This window comes from Petromyzon marinus, chromosome 30, assembly GCF_048934315.1.
Source record: "Petromyzon marinus isolate PM22_M1 ecotype Great Lakes invasive population chromosome 30, UKy_Petmar_22M1.pri1.0, whole genome shotgun sequence".
NCBI classification, from domain to species: Eukaryota; Metazoa; Chordata; class Hyperoartia; order Petromyzontiformes; family Petromyzontidae; genus Petromyzon; species Petromyzon marinus.
The window spans coordinates 4,092,281-4,114,069 of record NC_133696.1 but is presented as its reverse complement, the minus strand read 5'-3'; the positions used below and the strand labels follow the sequence as shown (position 1 = coordinate 4,114,069).

The window sequence follows — 21,789 nt, the reverse complement described above, 5'->3', positions numbered from 1 at the left end:
TGTATACAACGTTTCTTTATTCACGTATTTATACTTGTGTGCATCCAATAAACAAATCAGTAGTAAATGCACATATGTACACACACACAGAAAGAACTCGGGACAATTATTTGTAAACATCGTAAAAAGAACAAGTGAAAATCAGTGACGGGACATTAGCTGTCGCACAATAACTAAAGTGTACAAACGCGAGCTTCGGAAAAGGAAACAAACTGGAAATAATGCAAGTTTTTCGTGACAGCTGCAACAATATTCGTAGGAATGTTGTGTTCCACAGTGAGCAGCCGAGAACATGCCCTTGTCGCCACCTATATTGTGCATTAAGCCGACAAAAGCACAGCAGTGCTGTGCACTTGGGCGAGCGGTCAACATGTGGGCTGTCAGTCAGTGGCGAGAGCGCTCCCTTACGACGCTGCATGTACTTATTGGCAAGGTTCATTTAAAAAAAAATGCCTTTTAAGACCTGGGTTCGAAAGCACCAGTAAAGCCAGCCCAAGAAAGACAAATCGGTCGGACAATTCGCTGTTGCACCAGCATGCGTATTACACTAAAGCTACCAACATCTTAGCGGGCCCACTCCTCCTTAAGTCACACCCACTTTTCAGTCGCCCCACCCACTCCGTCACGAGCCCTGCCGACGAGCAAGGTGACCCCCACCCCCCTACTCTCTGATGTTGGCCATGCCGCCACCGCTCAAGGGGGCCCCAGTCGACCAATCGGGTAGCTCTGCCCCCCCCCCACCCCTTTGCCAATCGACAGTTGAACACGGAAGCTAGAAAATGTTCACCCCAAGGGGACAAAAAAAATCCCAAACTTCACAAATCATTCGGGACACCAGGGAAAGCCTTCCTGAAACTCTCCAGCCAAACCAGGGCGCACAATAGCCTTAGCATATAACCCGAGACGGTGATGCACTGTCCTTTGGTTACTACACAGTGCTTATAAAACACAACCCTCTCTTCATGCCACAGACGAGCGTTAACAGGATTAAGAAAAAAAAAGAGAGACCCTTCCAGTATAATTCACAACGTTTCGTCTCTGCCCACGATTAAGCTAAACATTGCCAGGAGCAATAAAAGCACATTCTTTATGCAACACACTTGTAAAACCATTGAACATGTTTGTATAAAGTCGGTAGTGTTCATAGATCAAGTGTCAAAGAGGAGTGCGTGTCTTTTTGTAGTCAACTATTTTGTCCTTGTATTATTCAGATTGTTTTTAACCCCTCAGTAACCTGGGCTGCCCCGAACGTGGCTTCAAGAAGCATTGCGACGAGCCGATAAAACATTTGGTTCCGAGCTAATGTAACACAGGAGTAAAGTTAACTTTAGCTTCCGTCCCGGGCGTTATCGTCACTTTTAAATGACACTGCAATTACGTGGCAGCTCTGCACTGAAGCATCGCTGCTCAACACTCTCCAGAATGGCGGGAATAAAATGGCCAAGTTTAGTTGAAGCCATAGAATACATTATTTTCATTTAGTTTGACTTCAGTAAACCTGAAATTAAGATACGCCACTCAATATGGAGTTCACCAACATGCTCAACTCCCAAGTTAATTACAGCTTTTCGATAAACCAATCACAAGGCGACGAGTCATCTTGGCAGCGAATTTCCATCCTCTGTTGGTCCCATGCGTCAGCCAGCCAGCGGCCTTCCACCGAAACATCGCCACTGCCACAACAACAGAGATATGGAAATGCCAGCAGCACAGCCGATTTGCGTTGCGCAACCGGCAATGGTGGTGGGGTGGCGAAGCGGTTCAAGCACTGCAATACAAACCTGGGGACCAGAGTTTTGATTCCCAGGCGTGGCTAACATCGGTGGCAAGTGACATCCGAAGCAGTCCTGGCTACATTCACCAACCTGCACGGGACCAGTGTGGCGAAGTATGGTCAAAGAAGATACCTTCATCCAGGAGGGGATTGGCAAAAATATTGTTCATCGATACCAGATATCAGGGAATCTCCATATAGTAAACCCGCACTGCCATTAGTTATCCACGAGCCATCGCTGCTGCCACCTTGCATTATTGCTGTACTCTTAACTACAAGTATGTCAAAACTCACCACGAGTGTTTATCAAATTGTGCTCGAAGCAGGGTCAATCTAATTATACGGTACACCTGTAGAAACCCTGTTGTTGTTCCTGTTGGTAGCAGGTACAAGCTACTTAAATAAGTAAGAATTTCACACCTTCACAAATACCACGTGTGTTTTCCCAAAGTGTTTATGGCTGATAGTGGTAACGTAATTTCACAACATGCTCTTAAAATACTTCAATATGACACTCATGTAGTCCAAGGCAAATTCCTATTAAATATTGTAAAATTATGAGCCATACTTATAGGGCACATACTGGAAGAGTGACATTCATTTCAAAGTAGAAGCCATCGCAGTGGTATTATTACTATTCACAATTTAAAATCCAGGTTATAAATGCACTGAACATGCGACTGGCAGCTTGATTATGGCATGCCAACCAGCTTCCAGTAGGTAAATGATGCTCTGATCTGAGGCAATAATCCTTTAGCGATATGATAGTGACAAACTGTCATAAAAGTGGTGATATATGGATGTGAACTGCAAGACATTCTTAACAAATACTGACCAAATCAATGGTCCGTTTAATTATTTAAAAAAACGCAAAGTTTGGTTGAAATGTTGAAATTGTAAACGGTAAACTTAAATTAAATTCTGCATTGCCCAACAGCCGACAGGTTATATAATAACACCGCAACCCATAGTTAACTACCTAACATTTCTCCAGCTTTTTTTTCTCAAAACATTTTTAAAAAAACATTCCAAAACGTTACGTAGTAAAAAGGCAATGCTATGTGCACTCTGTTTCATGCAGAGTAAAATGAAGTGCAAAACGTATTGTCGCATTGCCTCGAGTGCTGTAGATTGTGGGCACTTCACTTGAAAAAATGCAATCTCATTTTTTGTTGTTTTCAAAGTCAAAACGAATGTCATTCATGTGGCCAAAGATGGCAGGACACTTGCATAGGAAGCGATAATTTCCATGCATATCCCTGGCATCGGTGAGATTTATTGTTCGACTGGAAAAATGATGAATCGAAGCGAAAACGCCAACCACATAAAACCCTCTCACACAATCACAGGCGAGTACCAATCTCTATGTTGGATAGTTAAAGGTCCTCGCCCTATAATTTTTGGTAAAACCGCCAAGTTTGTTTGTTTGTCCAGAACCGCAGAAAAGAAGCGAGAGATTACCTTGCACACAGAACCCTCGGGCCGATGGCTCATAGAAAAATACACGAAAAGAGAAACGGATGGGGAGCGCTGCCATCACAGCGCTAGCGACGGCCCTTCCTTCGAGTGGTTGGGGGGCGCGCTAGTCCGCAGGCCGGGCATGCCGTCCCAGTTCTTCCAGAGGTACGCGAGCATGACGGTGAGCAGCGCCGTCACCAGAATGCGGTTGCGCGTGCGCACCAGCGGCGTGATGAAGTTGGCGGCCGTCGACACGAACACCAGCACGACGGCCATGAGCGCCAGCAGCACGTTGATGAGCTTGCCCAGGAGGGCGCGCGCGTTGGCGTTCTCCAGACCCTCCAGCTGCACCACCTGCTGCTGCTGTTGCTGCAGCTCCAACTTGGAGATGCGTGTCTGGCATCCCTCCAGCGCCTCCTGGCCCGCGGGGAAGAAACAGAAACAAAGATTGACAACACGTCGGCAAAGTGACCAGACATTACCCATGCGTTTGGGTGTTTGTTTTTTTTACGTGCAAGGTTGGCATCGCGGTTTGTACTCTGCCACAATCCTAGTCATCACCGTTAACATCTGCCATGGTCAAACCACTGCTGTTGTGGCCTCCCTCCAAGTGGTTGCCATCTCTCTTGTTCCTGCAATATAACAACCCACCTCGTACCTGTACGCAAACTGATTCAATTGCCTCCACTCTGGTGGACATCTTCACAATCCCAATAATTTATGTTTTAAAATGTTGCTTTACGTTCTCATAACACATCATGCTCGGTAGAAATTCCCATACAAAACTCACTCGAAGCACTGTAACGTCTCCCTATGTCACAGAATGACCTCGAAGGTAATTTCACAGAACCGCCGAGATACCTCTTATGCACACTAGGGGCACTGCCTCACGCTACCCCTTGCTTTCATGGTCATACTCTACACCTGCAAGCGTGTTGTTAGACGTGACCGTGGTACTGCGACGGGTGCCACCGTGCCAAAACCCCGGTAACCCAGGTTCAATTCCTGACCATGCGCAGCAGCAACGATAATTAACCCTTTCCCATTCCAATGACGTATGTGAACGTCATCACCATTTCTTCCGAATCCGTCCTGATGACGTACGTGAATGTCATCGGAATGGAATCGGAAGAAAAACTAAAAATAACTATCGGTACCGAGGCTCCCACATTGCCATGCGGGAGGGCATGTGGCACAGTTTGGCACCAGCTATCATAGTGCGGTCGTGTCGATACGGTTCTTTGCGGCGAGTACAATGTATTTCAAAACAACGGTGCTATGCCTCTCCAAACATAATTAACGTTAACCGTTTGCACGTTCCGAGATTCCGCGGTGAACGGGACACCCAATCTGCAACTTGCAGACATCTCGGAATGGAAAACTGTACACGTCTCGTTCAGCGTCACCATTAACAATGCCTTATGACAGAAAAAGACAGAAGGCGTATTTCGGTAGTGTTCTTCAGATGGTCTTGCAGAAGGTGGCTTTTCTACAGTAGTATCATGATGTTATAAGGCATTGCTTATGACTGCACTGAGGAGGGTTGTTTTGGGCTATGTGCATACAACACTGCCAAAACAATCAATTGAGTTTGATTTGAGCCATGGCATTTGGTATCTGCACCTTACCTGCATCTGACCCAGGTTGACTCACGATTTGATCCCGAGGTGACAGCTATCATGGGATGGTGCATCCTCATCATTCCGCTTTGAAAATGTGAGCAGTTCCACAAACCTCAGCCAACAAAGCAAAAATAATCTAAATAATGCACCAATGGGGCATCATTGTGAAGGTCTCAAATGACCAAAATGTACTTGAAAACGTGTACAACTGCCCCAGTGAGGAATCAAAAATAATTTCAGCGAGCCTACCCTCGCAACACATCCACCGTGGGAGAATGGTTCTCAACACTCGGCGCTGCATCCACACATGCGCGTACTGCAGACTACACTAATGTGAGTACTGTGCAGTACTGTGCAGTCCTCACAGGCTCGACTGCCCTGCATTTCCTCCACACCATTTTTTTTAAATACATGAAAATACATTTTTAAAAATGGTGTATTTCTTATGCAAGACAAGCACAAAACTCAACAGTATTTTAGTTTACCAGGAAAAGCCCACCGAGCTATATAACTATTTTTTCAGAAGCGCGATCTGGCCACAAATGATAGCTCAACGAGAAGATGATCACGCGGATATTTATAACAGCCAAACACTCTAAATGCACCTTCACTCTAAATGTGGGTGGGGGGGGGGAACTGGAGGACCTGGAGAAAATTCCACGCGACCACAGGGAGAGGACATGCAAACTCCAAATATACAGCAGGCGTCACAGGGTTGGGATGGAACCCACGTCCTCCTGCATATCAGGCGAGGGAGTTAACATCTCACCACCATGGCACCCTTCTCACCACCACAGCACAAAGTGAAGGTACAGCTGGTTAGTAGAGACATCAATATATGTAACGGGCAAATGAAAAAAATATTCGGTTTCTGTCAGACATTTGGAAACAAATTGTTGTTATTACAATTTGCTTTGAGTTTTTTAGGGGGCTCTCACATCAGGTAGGTGCTATGATATGAATTAAACGGTTATTTTCAACAGTGTAAAGCATACGTTAATAGATTAAAAAAGAGGATTAAAGTATAGGCTTTTGCCAATCCAATTCTGGAGCAAAGCCTACCAAAACTGTGTCGGTCACGGGGTTGTGTGACCAAACATCACCATGATGATCAGTGCAGGTTGGTAAAGGGGGCAGGCGCAGGACCAGTTCAGCAGATATCACTCTCTCCACACCGTGGCCGAGAATCGAACACAGTTCAATGGATTCATAGCGCAGTGTGCGCAAAGCAAGGCCCTATCAATAAATCACTCAAATTTTCATGCATAATGTATGGCCGCACAGGGCTTTCTCGTGAAAACACTGTCAATGAAATGTATATTCCTTACGAAAACACGGCAAATAACTAAATTCCATTTACAGATTATCTTCGACCGTGACAGCATGTCACGAAACCGCACGCCACGGCCATTTGTGGCCAAGGAGTCGTGGGCAAGAGGGAGCGGCAGGGAACAGCTTCAGGGCGAGCCAAGGAGGAGAGATGACTGGCAAAGTGTGCGGCTGAACAGGTCAGTAACGTGACCTACGGGCCGGCTCAATGACGTGCTGACAATTTTTGACCCTCGGAAATAAAATAAAGAAGACAAAAATCAATGTGCTGTAGAGCAGTGGGGGCGGGGGGGGGGGCTCTGCTTGCCGTGACCATGGAAGGCACCCATGCTGGGAGCATACAGCACCTGTCTGCCACTCTCTCATGTATATGCTGCCAAGCCTGTCATTCTGGTGGGTGACATAATGGGATTTTTGTGTTTCTCGCCCAAGGAGTAAAGTAAAGTAGGAGATTGACATTAACGCTTTTTCGTGCTTTGTCACCCTTGTCAATTCGCTGCATTATTTGATTTATTGATTTAAAGCTTTCGTGACTGCAGGGATTCATATTCTTGGTTCTTTCGGCAAAGTCACGTAGAAGGGAAACAATAAAATAATAAAAATATAAAACAATAAAATTTTCACGACGTTTCGACTGCATGTATTGTGATGGGAAAGCAACACTATAATTTTCATTCCTCTTGTGCAGTTGCGGAGAGCAGGCTTATTAATATTTATACTAATATGCATTTCAAGTCTGACTGAACAATATAAGATATACGGGGGTGTGTGGCAATTTTTTGTATGTTTTTTTTTAAGTCGTCATGACAATTGTGTATATCCTTTCACACTTCCCATTAGCACGGTTGGCTATGTATGGTGCCAAAGAAGTTTGCTGAATATGCGCTTTTGGCCATTCATTTCTAGTTCTTCCAAGTTAAAACATTAAAAAAAAACATGCAAGTTACTATCAAGACTCGCTCAATAAAACGTACAGCTCATTCATCAACTCACTGCTGAATGAGTGCCTCCACACGCTGTGCAGCCGTGGGAGTTATTTGACCTTGACCATACTTCACACGCTGGTCACAGCCAGTTGATAAAAGTGCATGCACGAAGCATAATCCAGTGCAATAATGGATTTTGCTGTTGACAACATAGCAGCCTGCAATAGCTGTTCATGCATGCGGTCACCCATTCAAGCACAATACTACAGACTCTTGCTTGGCTTGTGAAATGATGATATTGGGCGCATTCCGAGTGATACTGTCATCGGCATCTATGCAGTAATCCCCAACAAATCTTACTGAAGGTGTAAATGTTCTCGGATAAAAAACATTGGTCCGTTTCAAAGAGTTAAATTATCTTCCAATTGCAGCTGCCTCACCGCAACGCCCTGGCCGATGACATCACATGATCATTTCAGCATTCACGCATAACAATCACGAGGTGAAAGGATGCCAAATTACTGCACGTAGCAACAACATTTTCATTTCCTGACGTCACACGCAGCCCACCACAACACGCCAAGGCATGAAATCACCTGCACGTCGCGTGCCCTCTCGTAGGACTGGTATGCCACCTTCTCCTCCATGCTCGCCAGCTCCTGCTTCAGGTTGGACATCTCGTTCTGGTGCAGTTCCGTCAGGTCATTCAGCTGATCCTCCAGACGCCCAAACCTGGAGGCGCGGACGAAAAGCAGCGAAATCGTGAGAATCCGCGAACACAACGCATAATCTTTTAACACGTAGGTTTGTCACTGCCGTTTGCAAACCAAGTTAGGTTTTTCTCTACGTTGTGGTGTGTGTCGAGTGTGTTTTGTCTCTCAAACTTACGCCACCTACTACTGATTTTGTGTGGCAAAAGCTTTTAAGATGACATGCTCGTCACGTAGACCAACCTGGAAAATGTCAAATATTTTTGAAGTCGCATCACTGTACATTTCCCATTTATCTTTGTGACACATGGATGGGTCTCATAATTGCCAGATCAGCCCCTCCTGGGTCTAGGGGTCGTCAGTTCAAATCTAACTTCTGCCTCCCAACGCACCAAGGGAATATCAATAAATAAGCACATTTTCTGCCAAATCAGGCTTGGATATAATGAACCATGAAAATATCCTGTTTACCAGTATAATAACAAAATTTGAGCAATTGCCAGCAATTTTGAAATTGCCCTATCATCCTTTGCTCAACGCTCTCTGCGAAGAGGTGTGCCTCTGCTGAGATGGGAGCGATGTGTATTCACGTATGTGGTACAATCCCCTGATGTACAAGGATCTCTTCATGCAAATGAATTGTGGGGTTTATTGTACCATACTTAACCATGCCAGTCAGTGTGGAATAGTGAAGGTGGGGAGTCTATACGTAAAGAACCGTATGAAATATTTTGCTGTACTGACCTTTGCTACCCACAACGTAGCCCCCCGCAGCCACCTATAAGTGTTAAGATAACAAAAGGGGTTCCACAGGGTTCCATCCTCGGCCCCCTTTTGTACTCTCTTTATGTCAATGACTTGGGCACTGACCTGGATCATTCCAGGGTAAATCTTTTTGCAGATGACACGATACTGATTACTGCTGGCCGCTCTCCGGATGACGTGATTGCTAAGCTACAGGGTGATTTCAACAAACTACAACATCAGCTAGTTGTTCTTAAACTAGTCCTGAATACCTCCAAAACCAAGGTGCTATGCTTCTCACCAGGACTAAAGCAGGAAGTTATTTTTCCCCAATTACATTCCTTAAATAATTATCAAATAGAGCAAGTCAAGATCTATAAGTATCTTGGGGTCATCCTGGATTCAAAACTGAATTTTGAAGATCACATTGATTATATTGGTAAAAAGACAAAAATAAAAATTGGTTTTCTGTATCGACACAAAGCACTGCTTCCCCCCAATGTTCCGTTTGGAATTGATAAAAGCTACCATACTGCCTCTACTTGACTACTGTGACATCGTGTATAAATCAGCCCCAAGTACTGTACTGAAGAAGCTTGATTCCATCTATCACTCGGCCTTAAGATTTACATGGAACTGCCCATATAGGACTCACCACTGTGATCTCTACATTGGGTCAAACTTAACATCTCTTAATGTTCGACGGCTTGTGCACCAGATCTTATTTATTCACGATGTACTTACAAAAAAATCCGCAGACTACCTGCTGGATCTCCTCTCTGTTTCAAAGAACAAATTTGACCTCAGGTCTTCGCTCATTTACCAGCTTCACATTCCCTATTGCCGTACAAAAACTGGAGGAAGGGCCTTTGCTATTGATGCCCCCAGAGTCTGGAATGCTATTGCCAATAAACTGCAACATGAATCGCTACCAATGAGATCTTCTCTCAAAACTGCTCAAGAGGAGTTGTACACCCCTAGCTGCCACTGCGATTCATGACGCTGTTGAGCTTAAAGGTGCATTGAAAAATTTGATACTCCGACTGATGCTTCTGTTGTTATGGAGTAACTCATGCAGCCAGCTATGGCTCTAGGATTTGGTGTTACATTTTATTTATGTAGTTTATTGTAAAAATATCGGTCAGTCCCTGTGATCACTGTTACGTTGCAATTATGGCTTTATTTTTTGGTGATTTCGAAAAGTGTTTTGGTATGGATATGTTTGTTTTGTTGTAGTACAGAGTTAGACTGATGGCCTTAATCTAAGTTGTCTTGTGGTTGTTGTTGTTGGACTTGCATCCCACTGGGATTTTTTGCATACAGCGTTGGTGTACGGTGCTTTTTTCAGGAATATTTTGCTGTTTTTTCATGGATTTTCTGTTTGCACAGTCACATAGTCACTTTAAGATGTTTTTCTTGTTCGTGTTTTTGTTTTTTGTTTGTTGTGGTTGCACCCGATTCAAGAGCCGAATGGCTCACAGGGCTATACCAAATAAATGGAACTAAAATAAATAAACTGAAAATAACACCTCTTATGCATGGTGGTCGCTCATCCGAGCACTACCTTGATATTTTTGCTAAAACAAAGTTAAATATCTGCTATTGAAAGCATATATTTCATCATGGCCAAAAGCTGTTGATGCCATCAAATCTCGACAATGCTTTCCACCCTCTTCCAGGTACTGCAGCTGCCACATAGCAGACACTCCGGTGAAGTATGGTCAAACAAACCCTGCATCTCTTATCAGTTTAATAGCTTGTTTATGCAGTAAAAGCAAAACTGTACCCACTTGTTTGTGGCTAGGGATGACAACAATTATTGGCACTGAAAACAAATAATGACCTTCATCTACCAGAGACTCCAACAAGAGCCTCCATTGATGGTGTTTACATGTTCTCAGCAGCAGAGTTATTTGCTTGCGTGCGTGCCCAAGTCAAGCCTCAACAGGCTCACATCACACCGTTTACACTTGGCTGGGCCCATTTGTATGCAACTCAAAAAACCAGAAGAACCGTGGCATCATCTCTAGCAGTGGTTCTTAACCTGGGGTGCGAGAACACAAATTAAGCATGGGCACAAAAGTATAATTATACAGTAAAACCTTGGATTGAGAGTAACTTGGTCTGAGAGTATTTTGCAAGACGAGCAAATTTTTTTTTTTAAATAAATATTAATTTGATAAACGAGCGAGGGTCTTGCAATACGAGTAAGTACGTATACGCTTTGTACTGCCGAGCATCACGTGATCACAACTGATATACGAGTGCTTTGATATACGAGTGCTTTGGATTACAAACACGTTTCCGGAACGAATTATGCTCGCAATCCAAGGTTTTACTGTACTTTGTGTCTGTATTTATGAACATTATACTTTTTTTTTACGATTGAGAACCAACGAGGTGCAAGGCTGAAGTAAATATTAAAAAACCACTCGTCTATAGTACAGCTCGTTTTTAAACAGTCCTCTGCTGGATGAACACCTCCCCACACCGCGTATTGTCACGGTGGGAGGGATTTATTTGACCATACTTCCTCACAATGGTCAGCGCAGGTTGGTGAAGGCAGGGAGCGTAGGCATTGGTGTAGGAACATAACCACGTTGGAGGTGTAGATAACAAAAGTGGATTTTACTGCACTGCCCCTCAACAGTCCGCAATGCTGATTGCCGAATCCGTTTTTTTGTGCATGGTGGTGTTCACCAATCCAAGCGCAAAGCAAAAGTCAATCCTAAGCCTCCAAGATATGTTCCGGGCGAGGTGGTCAGAGGAAATAAGAGTGTAAACCATCTGAAATGTATAACCAGTTCTTCCATTCTGCCAGAATTGATTACCGACCCTAAAAAGCTTCAGACTAAGTCAGCAACACTTTCAAGGATTTTTTTGACAATCTTTTTACGAACCCAATATATTCCGGCAGATACCTCACCGACCACTTTCCTCCCCGAATTCCCCTTAAATGATTAATTCGTAACTTAAAGCAAGCCCTCCTGGGGACTGTACACCGGCAAAAACTAGATATGCGCATCTCAATTCAATCCACCAAACATGAATATCAACAGCACAAATTAATAACTTCACCCGGCTAATGAGCAGTTGCTTTGTTGAAAATTTACGATGTGCTTTGACTTAACTGTATTAAAAAAAGAGATTTAAAAAAACCCATCAAGTTGTCAGACCTCGCCAATGCTTTCTACCCTCTGCTAGATTCTGCAAGTGCTGCTACACAGAAGACGTGACCCTTCAAAGTGCTGCTCCAACAGCATCCCACCACATAGTCCGAGGCCAATCCCTTGGTGGCCAGACTTTGTGAAGACCATTGCAATGCATGTCTCGGTAATGGGCTCTCACTTGCTCTGCACACACGTACTTCCCAGAAAAAACGTTTTTGCCTGGTCTATGTTCTCTCCATTTCACTTCTGCATTGCTTCCCATTGCTTATTAAGTCTTGCCATGAAATTCAGATACCCGTGCTCAAATGCTAATTAATTTGAGCTGCTTAGTTAGGGTCCAGCTCTCTAAGCCATGTAGTAATACAGATAAGCCCTCCAGACTCGACTATAAAAATAGTGAGACATTCTTTATTTTATTTTTTTACTCGCAAGAGATCAGTCGATGTGTTGCGGCCTGTGTGGCTTTTGCAGCCGCGGGATGTGCCTTGATGGATTTGCGGGCCTTGAACTCTCTAGGTGGGTGAAACCTATCAGCTCAACCGCCCACTCCTCGCATCGCTGCATCCGGCAAACGTGATCAGGACGGACACTTTCGCCGGAAGGCGTTAAACTGCCCCAAAATACAAGCTTCACTTAGACTTGGAAAAAGGACAAGTATTTATTACAATAAATCCCCCCCTCACCCCCCTCACCCCGTCTTTACAGCAGCGAGGGTTTTGCGTTTTCGTCTCACAATGGGCCTCCCCCGCAGGCACATTTTTGCACGAAAGCCGATGCAAAAGTGATTGTGCACGTAGCAATTGTGGGGACAGGATGATCGTGTGACACGATGGACACTGCCCTGGAATTCTGAACTCGCATGCGGTGGCCTCTGGAAACATCCCAACAGCAAGGATAGATAATAATGCCAACAGAATATAACAGGGGATGAAAGGGGTTTTTTTGCATTGTTTTTGATAACTAATTCCCAATGACTCACGATGGTTGGCATGGTACTGAGCTAAAATGGCTTAAAAAAATATACAATCACCGTCTATTAAATAATATCTTTTATGCATTCAGTAGAAATGGCCCAATCTACAGAGACAGCATAACAATGCCGACACAATTACTGTAATTAATATATTTGGGGTAGTGCATCATGTGATTATAATGCACGGTGTCAATCAGTTTACAGGCGCTTCATGAAAAGGACAATTGCTGGAAAGTTCCGCATCCTCCAAAAGTTATTCCGACTGACCCTCCCACCCCCACAACTCGTACAACTCGGTCACTGGTGGGAGTTGATGGTCTCAGCCTGGTCACCAACGACTGCTCAAAAACACCTCCAGATAAAATGACTTGGAAAGGATTGCAAACGTCTGCGAAATGTGCTTCTGCCGGCCACACTTACACAAACGATTATACTACTCTCTGCGAGAAATTCAAATGCTTTCAATCAATCTTTACGTTACGTGCCATGCAAACATGACGCTCAATAAATGAGCAATCTACGCCTAATGACATGGCGGCAATGGCGCGCTCGAAACAACGGTGTGGGGGGGTAAAATGTAAACGAAAATGAAAAAAGGAAAATGAACAGGCGCTCTCCGCTTGCCTGAATCTCTCCTCTAAGAGCGACTGCTTGAAGTTGGTGACCTCCGTCTGGAACTGCGTGCGCATCTCCTGCACCATGCCCTCGAGGCGTGCGTGCGTGCTGTGGATCGTGTGCAGCTCCCGGCGGATCGCCTCCATGCCGAGCCCCTCGTACGACGAGTAGCGTGGACTGCCCAGCTCCGTCCCTCCGTTGTTGCCGCCGCCGCCGCCGTCACCGTTGCCGCCCGCCGTGGCGGAGGAGCCCGTGAGGTTGCGCCCCAGCGACGTGGAGACGATGGCGAGGCCGAGCGCGGAGCCCGCGCCCGACGTGCCGCCGCTCGAGCAGTCGTCGTCGTCGCTGTACTTGGGGCACGAGACGAGCGTGGCGCTGCCGCTGAGCGTGCGCGACGCCTCCACCGAGCGGTGCTGGTCTGCGTGCTCCTGAACTCGCGGTACAACAACAACAACGACAACGACGACGACGACAACGACGATGCGCGCGTTTAAACAAAAAATTCGCAGCGCGGCAGTTTTGGTTATGGGTAAGCGTTAATGCGACCTCGTCACTAGAAAGGGTTCAGATTCAGTATTGGGATTCAACTTGATAAGATTCCCATGTTGCCATTGTGGTGAATGTAACACCTTACGCACTCAAATGGATGCATGCACCGCAAGCACAAGCAGTGGCTAGCACCGATGAATTTGATGCATCCTCATTTGCTTGCTGACCAATCCCTTTTCAATTTCCCCCTCTAACCACCCCCCCCCCCAAATTTAATTCCAATGTTACGAGACAAAGTATCCTTCCGGAACTCTTGCAGAGCAGCATAACCCCTTTGTGTTTGGGAATGGCTAAAACATCTGGCAGGAGGGAATTCCAGATTATGCAGAGAAAGAATATCATACCATTAAGTGGAGGTTGACACACAATGTGAAAGAAGTTGTACATGATAAACACTGAAAACAGGTAGCTTTACTTCCTCCAGAGTGTTCAGCTGATAAGCATGGTTTTAATTATATTTGTGCAGAATGCTTGGCTTTGCTCCCTCCGCATAAAATTACTTCAAAAAGCATTTCATAGCCCCGCAGTGCTTTCACCCTGTCACCACTTGACAATTCTTTACAAATGTAAAAGAGAATAGTTCATACACTTAAGTGCGTAAGAGAGGTGGGTTAAAGTTGCATAGCAGCTAAACAAACGAGACAGGATCGGGAACAGCACTCGGTGCATTATTGATACGTTTTTTTTGCCCTGGAGAATAATACAAACACACTGCGCCGTGCAGAGTGGTGGGTCCACTGCTTAATTACCTTGTGTAAAATTATTCAACGTAAGAGCGCACGGGTAGGTTGCTACCCAACGTGTTTCTTGAGGGTAAAGGTGCAGCCCTGCAATTACACGCTTACGCCTATGCTGGCGGAAGGGCCTCCGCTAAAGGGAGCTCAAGAGGGCCCCCTCTAGAGCAGCAGTGTTCTTCACTGCAAGACCCACAAGGCCACTGGCGCCTTCTGACGTGTGGCCCCCCCGATAATACACAAATGTGAAAACACCCCCCTTGCAGGCGGTGTTGGCGGCCCTTGCACTGATGTCTTGTCGGCCAAAGTGCCCCCCCCCCCTCTCTCTGAAAATTAGTAAAGAACGCCATTCTAGAGGGTGATTTGGCCTGCTCTTCCACACTGCGCAGACGAGTTGGAAAAGGTGAGATTACTCACTTCACGTGGCAGCACGCGACATACCAATTGACTAACTGCAGTGTACACATTCACACTGCTAGGTGACGGACAGAGGTGGAGGGGATTCTAAAAGTTTGCCCATTGTTCCAAATGTTACGCCAGTAAGATTGTACCGGTGATCTCCGACTTGTTAATCCAGTGTGGTAAGCGTTACAGCACAGCGGAATCCTATGGCTGTTAAGAATGTAGCATAAATTGACAAATGTTTCGGAGGAAAATAATTCAAATAAATATTTTTTTTAACGTTCAAATTGCTGGTAAAACATGTATACACTTTGCCACAATGTTATACTACCACATTCTTATACGCTTAAAAACGTAAACCACATAAGACCACAACCAATTTTTCCCACGACTAAATTTAGTTAAAATCTATTTTTAAAACCGTTTCACATTGCCTTTGTATATGTGGCTCAAAAGAATAAACATCCGCAAAGGACTGAGCCAGTACTGTTGAGATTTCATGTTCAAATTCAGACCGCCACCCACTGATTAAAGATCACTCCAAAGTGTAATGTGTTAACCAGCCTCAGCTTTAGAAGTCATGATTGCAATCGCACTTAATTACGTCCATCTAAGCTCAGATGGTTTGTTCAATGTGAATGACAAAAAAAATGCTTTCAGCTGCAAAACTACAGAGCACATGATTGCTTGGATTTGTGTTACAATAACGTAAACCTTTGCATGTCAGGCAATGGAGAGTAAAGTTACTTCTGGACCATTCCCCCAATGTGCAGCACCATCATCGGCCAAAATCAATCGACTGAAGGCCTCCCCAAGTCGTCGCCAGATCTGATGATCGAGCAACAAAACAATCCACTTAACTCCTGCACAACAGCTGATTTCATCACTCCAACTCCGAGATGAATGTCCTCTTGAGCACGTGCCCTCCCGATGGCTCTCACTCCATCATTATTCTCACCCGCCCAAGCCTACTTATATTTAATAACGATCAAAATAATATATCAAAAACATGCGTATACTCACAAATCCACGTGTTCCTATTTGTCTTATCGCTGCGAATTCCAAGCTTACTTTTCTCCCTGGGGCATCGACCACGTCGAGGGAAAACGTCGGACAAAGGCTGATCGACTTGCGGTTCAACCCGAAAAACCACATCGCACTCGACCAAAATTAATAAAAACCAGAGGAAACCAAAAGCACGCGGGCGAGCCTGGACGCCGCCGCCACTACCTTGAACGTGGCAATGTTGTCAGCGCTGCCGAACTTGCTACGGATGATCGTCGCGATCTCCCGCGGCGGCTTGGACAGGCCCCGCGCGCGGTCCACGACGCCGCCGCCGAAGCCGCTGATGCCGGCACGCACGTTGGCCGAGACGTCGCGCAGGCCCTGCTGCACGTCGCGCAGCACGTCCTTGGGCTGCCGCGCCACGCCGTTCTGTTCTGCCTCGCGCAGCCGCCGGTGGTATAGCTCCAGCTTGCGCTGCAGCTGCGAGATGGAGTTCAGCGACCGCTGGTTCTTCTTCTCGAACACCGCCTTGATGCGCAAGGCCTGCTGACGATCCGTGTTGGAGGCGAGCTGCGGCAGGACAGACGCGCCCGGGGAGGCAGGCAAAACGTGTTTGTACAGCAGCAGAGCGGCTTGCTTTTCGGACAAGTGGCACCATCGCCGTAAATTACAAACACGTTGGGACTGTAAAGACCCAAGGGCAGCACACGTTGTGCACCGTAGAAATTAAGATGACTAAACAGATCCTCGGGGATCGTGAAACTGCATTGGGACAAAATTAAGAGATGAGCAAGAAGAGAAGAGAGGTACCCGTCTCAGACAATGCGAGAAGGTTAATTCGGATGGCTAGGGCATGCAACACAGAGGTAAACCACAAGAGCACATATGTAAATTCAACGGAGGAATCAGGGGGAAGACTTAACGGCAGGCCTAGAAAGAGGTGGTTCAAAGTGGTGAACGAGTATATTAAGGACTGTCGAGTGGATGTAGAGATGGCCCAGAACAGGAATGAGTGAAGAAAAAGGGACGAGGAAGGCAGACCCTACAGAAATTATTGCAAGGTGTCGGTGTTGCGTGAATGTCACTTGTCCCCATGTGTGCCTTTTCCAAAACAAACAATCAGCTCTTCTGTAAATCAAGTCATGAATGACATGCAGTGCTATAAGACAAAACAGGCTTTGTTGGTGATCTCGTCAGTTAGTTAAACTTGTGTAGAAAATAGCGGTGGCTCTTCTGCACTTATTGGATGCTACTTGTCCAGCTGATGTTTAACATTCCACGGCAGTGCTGCGTTTCAAAAGGATTGATCTCTTTCCGCGACGGCTTTTGTGCCCGGTCCCACCATCACACGGGCGCGACAGTACAGAGCGAACAAAGCAGACTGAAAATGTATTGTCTGAATGTAATATTATCCATTTCAAAAAGTACTTTTTGCCAATGTAGCAAACCGATTTTAAATTAGGACAGCCATAGTCACGGCAATTACGCCACATTTGATCAAATGTAGTCGTACGAGTTTGTTCACACACAAGCGCACAGACCGATACACATTTTACAAATAAATGGTAGTTGGGTTACAGGAGCCAGAAATTGTATGGATGACATAAAACGCAGGCCTGCATTGGATAAAAGTGAGTATTGAAATAATCAATGGCTACACGAAATAAAACCACAATCTGCTATGTATACTGTGTACTGGAACCCCACTGAGTGCTTATCGATGACAAAAAGCAGCCACAAATCGGAATCATCCCTTGATGAATGCAGCACTACCACAGGATAGAAAACATCGGCCATACAAAATTATCGTTGCAAGCGTAGATGTTATAACTGCAGCTATATTTGATCAATAATACTGCACAGAGAATGGTGGCCACAGTTTGATACGTGTTACATGTCCCATCGTAACATGTCCCATCGTAACGATCGCCATCTGCTCCAGTTTCGTGACTTTATCACTTTAACGTATGAGAGTGATGTCGGTGACATCAGTCGAATTATCAAACCTGTGTCAGAGAGCTCGGGGACACTCATAGTAAGAACACGTGTACAAGGTATTTTTGATTTGTGTCTTCTTTGAAGAGGATCAAGCGGAAATGAAAATTTCAGATGTTACTGGAGACCAAATTGATGGTAAGAGATCAAGAGACAGGATCAAAGCAAATGTAGTTAGGTGACGTCAAACAATGTTCTCAGGAAGGAAGTTTATACTTCCATTAAGGTAAAAAAAAAGTGGTGGCACATGACTGCAATCCAGAACTTTGGAGAAAAGGATTGCTGGACCACAGATTTATGAATTCCCCAAACCTGCTCCACTGAGACGTGGCCATGAGGTGGTAGACAGCAAGTCGATTTGTGAACCCATCTGTGCAGTTCTTGAAGTGTCACTCCTCGTACAAACGAATTTTCTCTAGATACTCTGGCTTCTTTCCACATGTATAAATCTCCACGTTGTGAATATGTGTGTCTATTCAAAATGTTTAGCGTGCTTCCCGACATGCAACAAACTGGAAATTTGCCATGTGAGTACTTTCTAGACTGTACACCATGCAAAATTATAAAAATACACTTTTGTTTTTTTTTGGGGGGGGGGGGGGCGGGGAGCTCAATAATGCATTTATTTTTTGCACGGCAATTGAGCTGTGACGTCAAATCTGTCACGTGACCCGCGCATGTGGAAGCGTAACGCATTGTAGTGTAGCGGTTAGCGCGCCGCCCTACGAACCCGGCGACCCGAGTTCGATTCCCGCTCACGGCCACCACCGGTGACGATTATTTTAACCGCTCCTGGGCCTCCCCTAGGTCGACTCAGCCTCAAACGAGTAACTGCTGTGGTGTGAGCATCGCCACTGGGGAGACAAAGGCGGCCGGCCGTGGTGCTGGCCACCCACCCCCCCTTGTCACTCATAAATGGAGCTGGCTGAACATACAATTTTAGGATCACAACTTATGGCGATTATAACTGGTGCTAGTGCTGACTTTCTTCTCGCTTGTCTGTGCGTTCCATGCCTCTGAATCTTAGAAAACTGCACGTCACAAATTTGTAACTTTAACTTTTAACTGTTGCCACCAACAACAATCACAAGCCAAATCTGGAATGACCAATCCAATGCTACACTAATTTCTGTACGATAACAGGACTAAACGGTGACTGCCTGGTGTGTGATCTTTCTGTGCATCATGGAGATGCAGAAATCACCAATCAGCATTGCATTGCATGCCATTCTAACCCGTTAAATGTTTAAACATTTTGAATTCTCAAATAATGTTATATGGGTCCCCCCCCCAAAAAAAAAACCCTACATTACATGCGGGGCACGGCAACATGCGCCCAACGTTACCGAGGAAGCCCTGCGGTGAACTCTACACAAAACAATTCCGAGGCACGCACGCACGGAGGAGTAGGAGGAGTAGGAGGAGGAACGCGAGGCCACCTTGAGGTACTCGGCGACGTTCTCGTCGCACGCGTGCTGCTCCACGCGGATCTGCTCCGTGAAGCGCAGGATCTTCTGCTGCAGCGACTCGATGGTCGCGCGTGTCTTCTGCGGGTCAGGCGGACCGCTGCTGTTGCCCACGCTGCCGAAGAGCAGGCCGTCGGGCGTGTCGCTCGCGACGCTCACGTCCGAGCCCGCCGACGCCACCAGCACCGCGGGCAGTGCCAGCGAGCTCGCATCCAGCCGCTCGTGCTGAGTGGGGGAAGGGACGTGACAGGCGGCGGAGGAAGAGGTTAAGTGAAATGTTGCTGCTGCTGCTGTTGTCAATGGCGAGCAAGCACAATTAATAAAAACGCGCGCAATCGTCAATGCCACTTCACGAGCGGATTTTTTTTTTTTTAACAGGTGACATTTCAAGCAATGGCCCTTCTTCATAGCACACGGACGCAGAAGAGCCATTGCTCAGAATGTGGCGGTGTTATTGACAAATGCGTGGAGTTTTTCTTTTTGCGATTGTGCTGAAAAGCTCTCCAGTGCGTTTTCGGGTTGTACCGCGTATTGTTCGGCATGATGTCCCGACGTTTTGCTCGATGTGCAGGGAGCTTCTTCAGAAACTAAATTGAGCTTGCTTTCTCCCCAATTATATGCCATGTTATATAGCCGATTGTATATATTATAGAGCGTATAAAATTAGTTCAGTTCTCGCAGAAGCTCCCAACCGGTGGAATGAAATGGATATTATTCCAAACGCACTTTGCAACAAGAAAACACATGATACAGTGAATATAATATTATTGTGGCATCGGTGACAAGCAATTGATAAGACATCGTGGAGCATAGGCGACTCCCTGACTGCACTGTGGCTTCCGGAACGCAATGCGTCGTGTAGAATGAAATACGACAGCAAAAATGAAATGTGGCTCAACCAGGATTCAATGGGAGACCAATAATGCATTGTGGCATTTAGAATGCAGTTGCTAGAATACAATGCAGTCTTCAGAATGCAACTTGGTTCTCAGAAGTGAATGTAGTTGCCAGGAGTTAATGTGGCTTCCAGAATGCACTGCCACACACCACACAGGGGCATCTATATTGCAGTATTGACATTGGATTACAATGTGACGTGTATAATGCAATGTATTATACACACATTTCATTGGGCTGCTTTCACTCAAGTATTGCTACTGGTGACAAATACATTGTTAATGCAGCCATTTCATCGCTTGGATTTTTACAGCTGCAGACCCTTCATAAAGATCACAAATACTGTAACATGTTTACAAAGATGATAAAAGTACAATGATATTGTGTTCAGAAAGAAACAAATACATATTCAAAGGGAAATCAGAGATGCCTGTTTTCATAATAATGTCACAGCAACATTCAAACGTGTTGTCTTAAAATGTGATTGAAGAAACAAAAAGGCATAAATATACATTTTGAAAATATTAAGCATCGCGATTTTTTTTCGATGAGTCACTATAACAGCGAATGGAAGAGAATTACAGAAAATGACAGAACTAAAATTTATTTTAAAAGACTGGAAAGCGGGGCTTCGAGATTAATACGAACAGAGTAAAAGTCGCGGCACAGTAAGTTCGCCAAATCATATGAAGAAATCTGAACGGGGAACAACCGAAAACATATCAGGGCATGTACATCTAGTTCAGTTATGCAATTGCTGACTGCGATGATATGCAGAAGTGGATGAGGGCATGCTGGATTGCGTTTTGAAAAAAACTTAACTTATTAATACAGAGCAACATACCAACAATGTACACCTCGTGTACATTTCTCACGAGGTAGGACATACGGTTAAAAAAGGACATTGGAAAATGAAGAGTGCAAAGAAGCACGGACAGATGCATACATGCTTGTATTATACCGAGACACAGAAAGAAGAGAACACGCATGGGATTAGAGAACATACGCAAGTGAGATGTATTATATTGAATAAGAAAAGTAAGCGGACTTGGGGCAGGTCATTCCACAGGAAGGGTTAGTCCGCCAGTGGTCATGCATTTTGTACCCGTGTGTGTATATATATATTTAGGATATGCACTGAACATTCAGTAAATCCAAAGCAAATTACATTATACAAGTAGGAACCTCCTGGTTACACCAGCCCACAGGGGATTATTGTGTTCGTCCGTCCGTCGTGCATCCAAAAATGGGAGGGGTGGGGTTGAGTGGAGAGCGGAGGGTGGGGAGCTGGGTGGGGAGGGAGGGGCTGGGTGGGGAGGGGAGGGTGGGGCTGGTCACCCCGTGGTGCCCTTATAAAACTCAACGTTTAACCTACTCACGCCGGCTTGTGCCCGCCCTCACAGTCGGGCATATTTGCAGA

The 21,789-nt window shown here is 45.5% G+C and overlaps 1 protein-coding gene across 3 annotated transcripts in view; it reads right to left on the bottom strand.

The window, feature by feature from the left end:
* The window catches only part of LOC116947487 (transmembrane and coiled-coil domains protein 2-like), a 54,000-nt gene continuing 32,211 nt past the window's right edge, over nucleotides 1-21,789 (bottom strand). For all 3 annotated transcript variants that reach the window (XM_032963292.2, XM_032963291.2, XM_032963293.2), the window contains exons 3-7: nucleotides 19,446-19,697; nucleotides 16,237-16,581; nucleotides 13,331-13,749; nucleotides 7,706-7,841; nucleotides 1-3,649 (exon numbers count right to left, since the gene is read on the bottom strand). In XM_032963292.2, coding sequence (XP_032819183.1) covers nucleotides 3,311-3,649; nucleotides 7,706-7,841; nucleotides 13,331-13,749; nucleotides 16,237-16,581; nucleotides 19,446-19,697 — 1,491 coding nt within the window. In that variant the 3' untranslated portion in view covers nucleotides 1-3,310. The remainder of the gene's footprint in view (nucleotides 3,650-7,705; nucleotides 7,842-13,330; nucleotides 13,750-16,236; nucleotides 16,582-19,445; nucleotides 19,698-21,789) is intronic.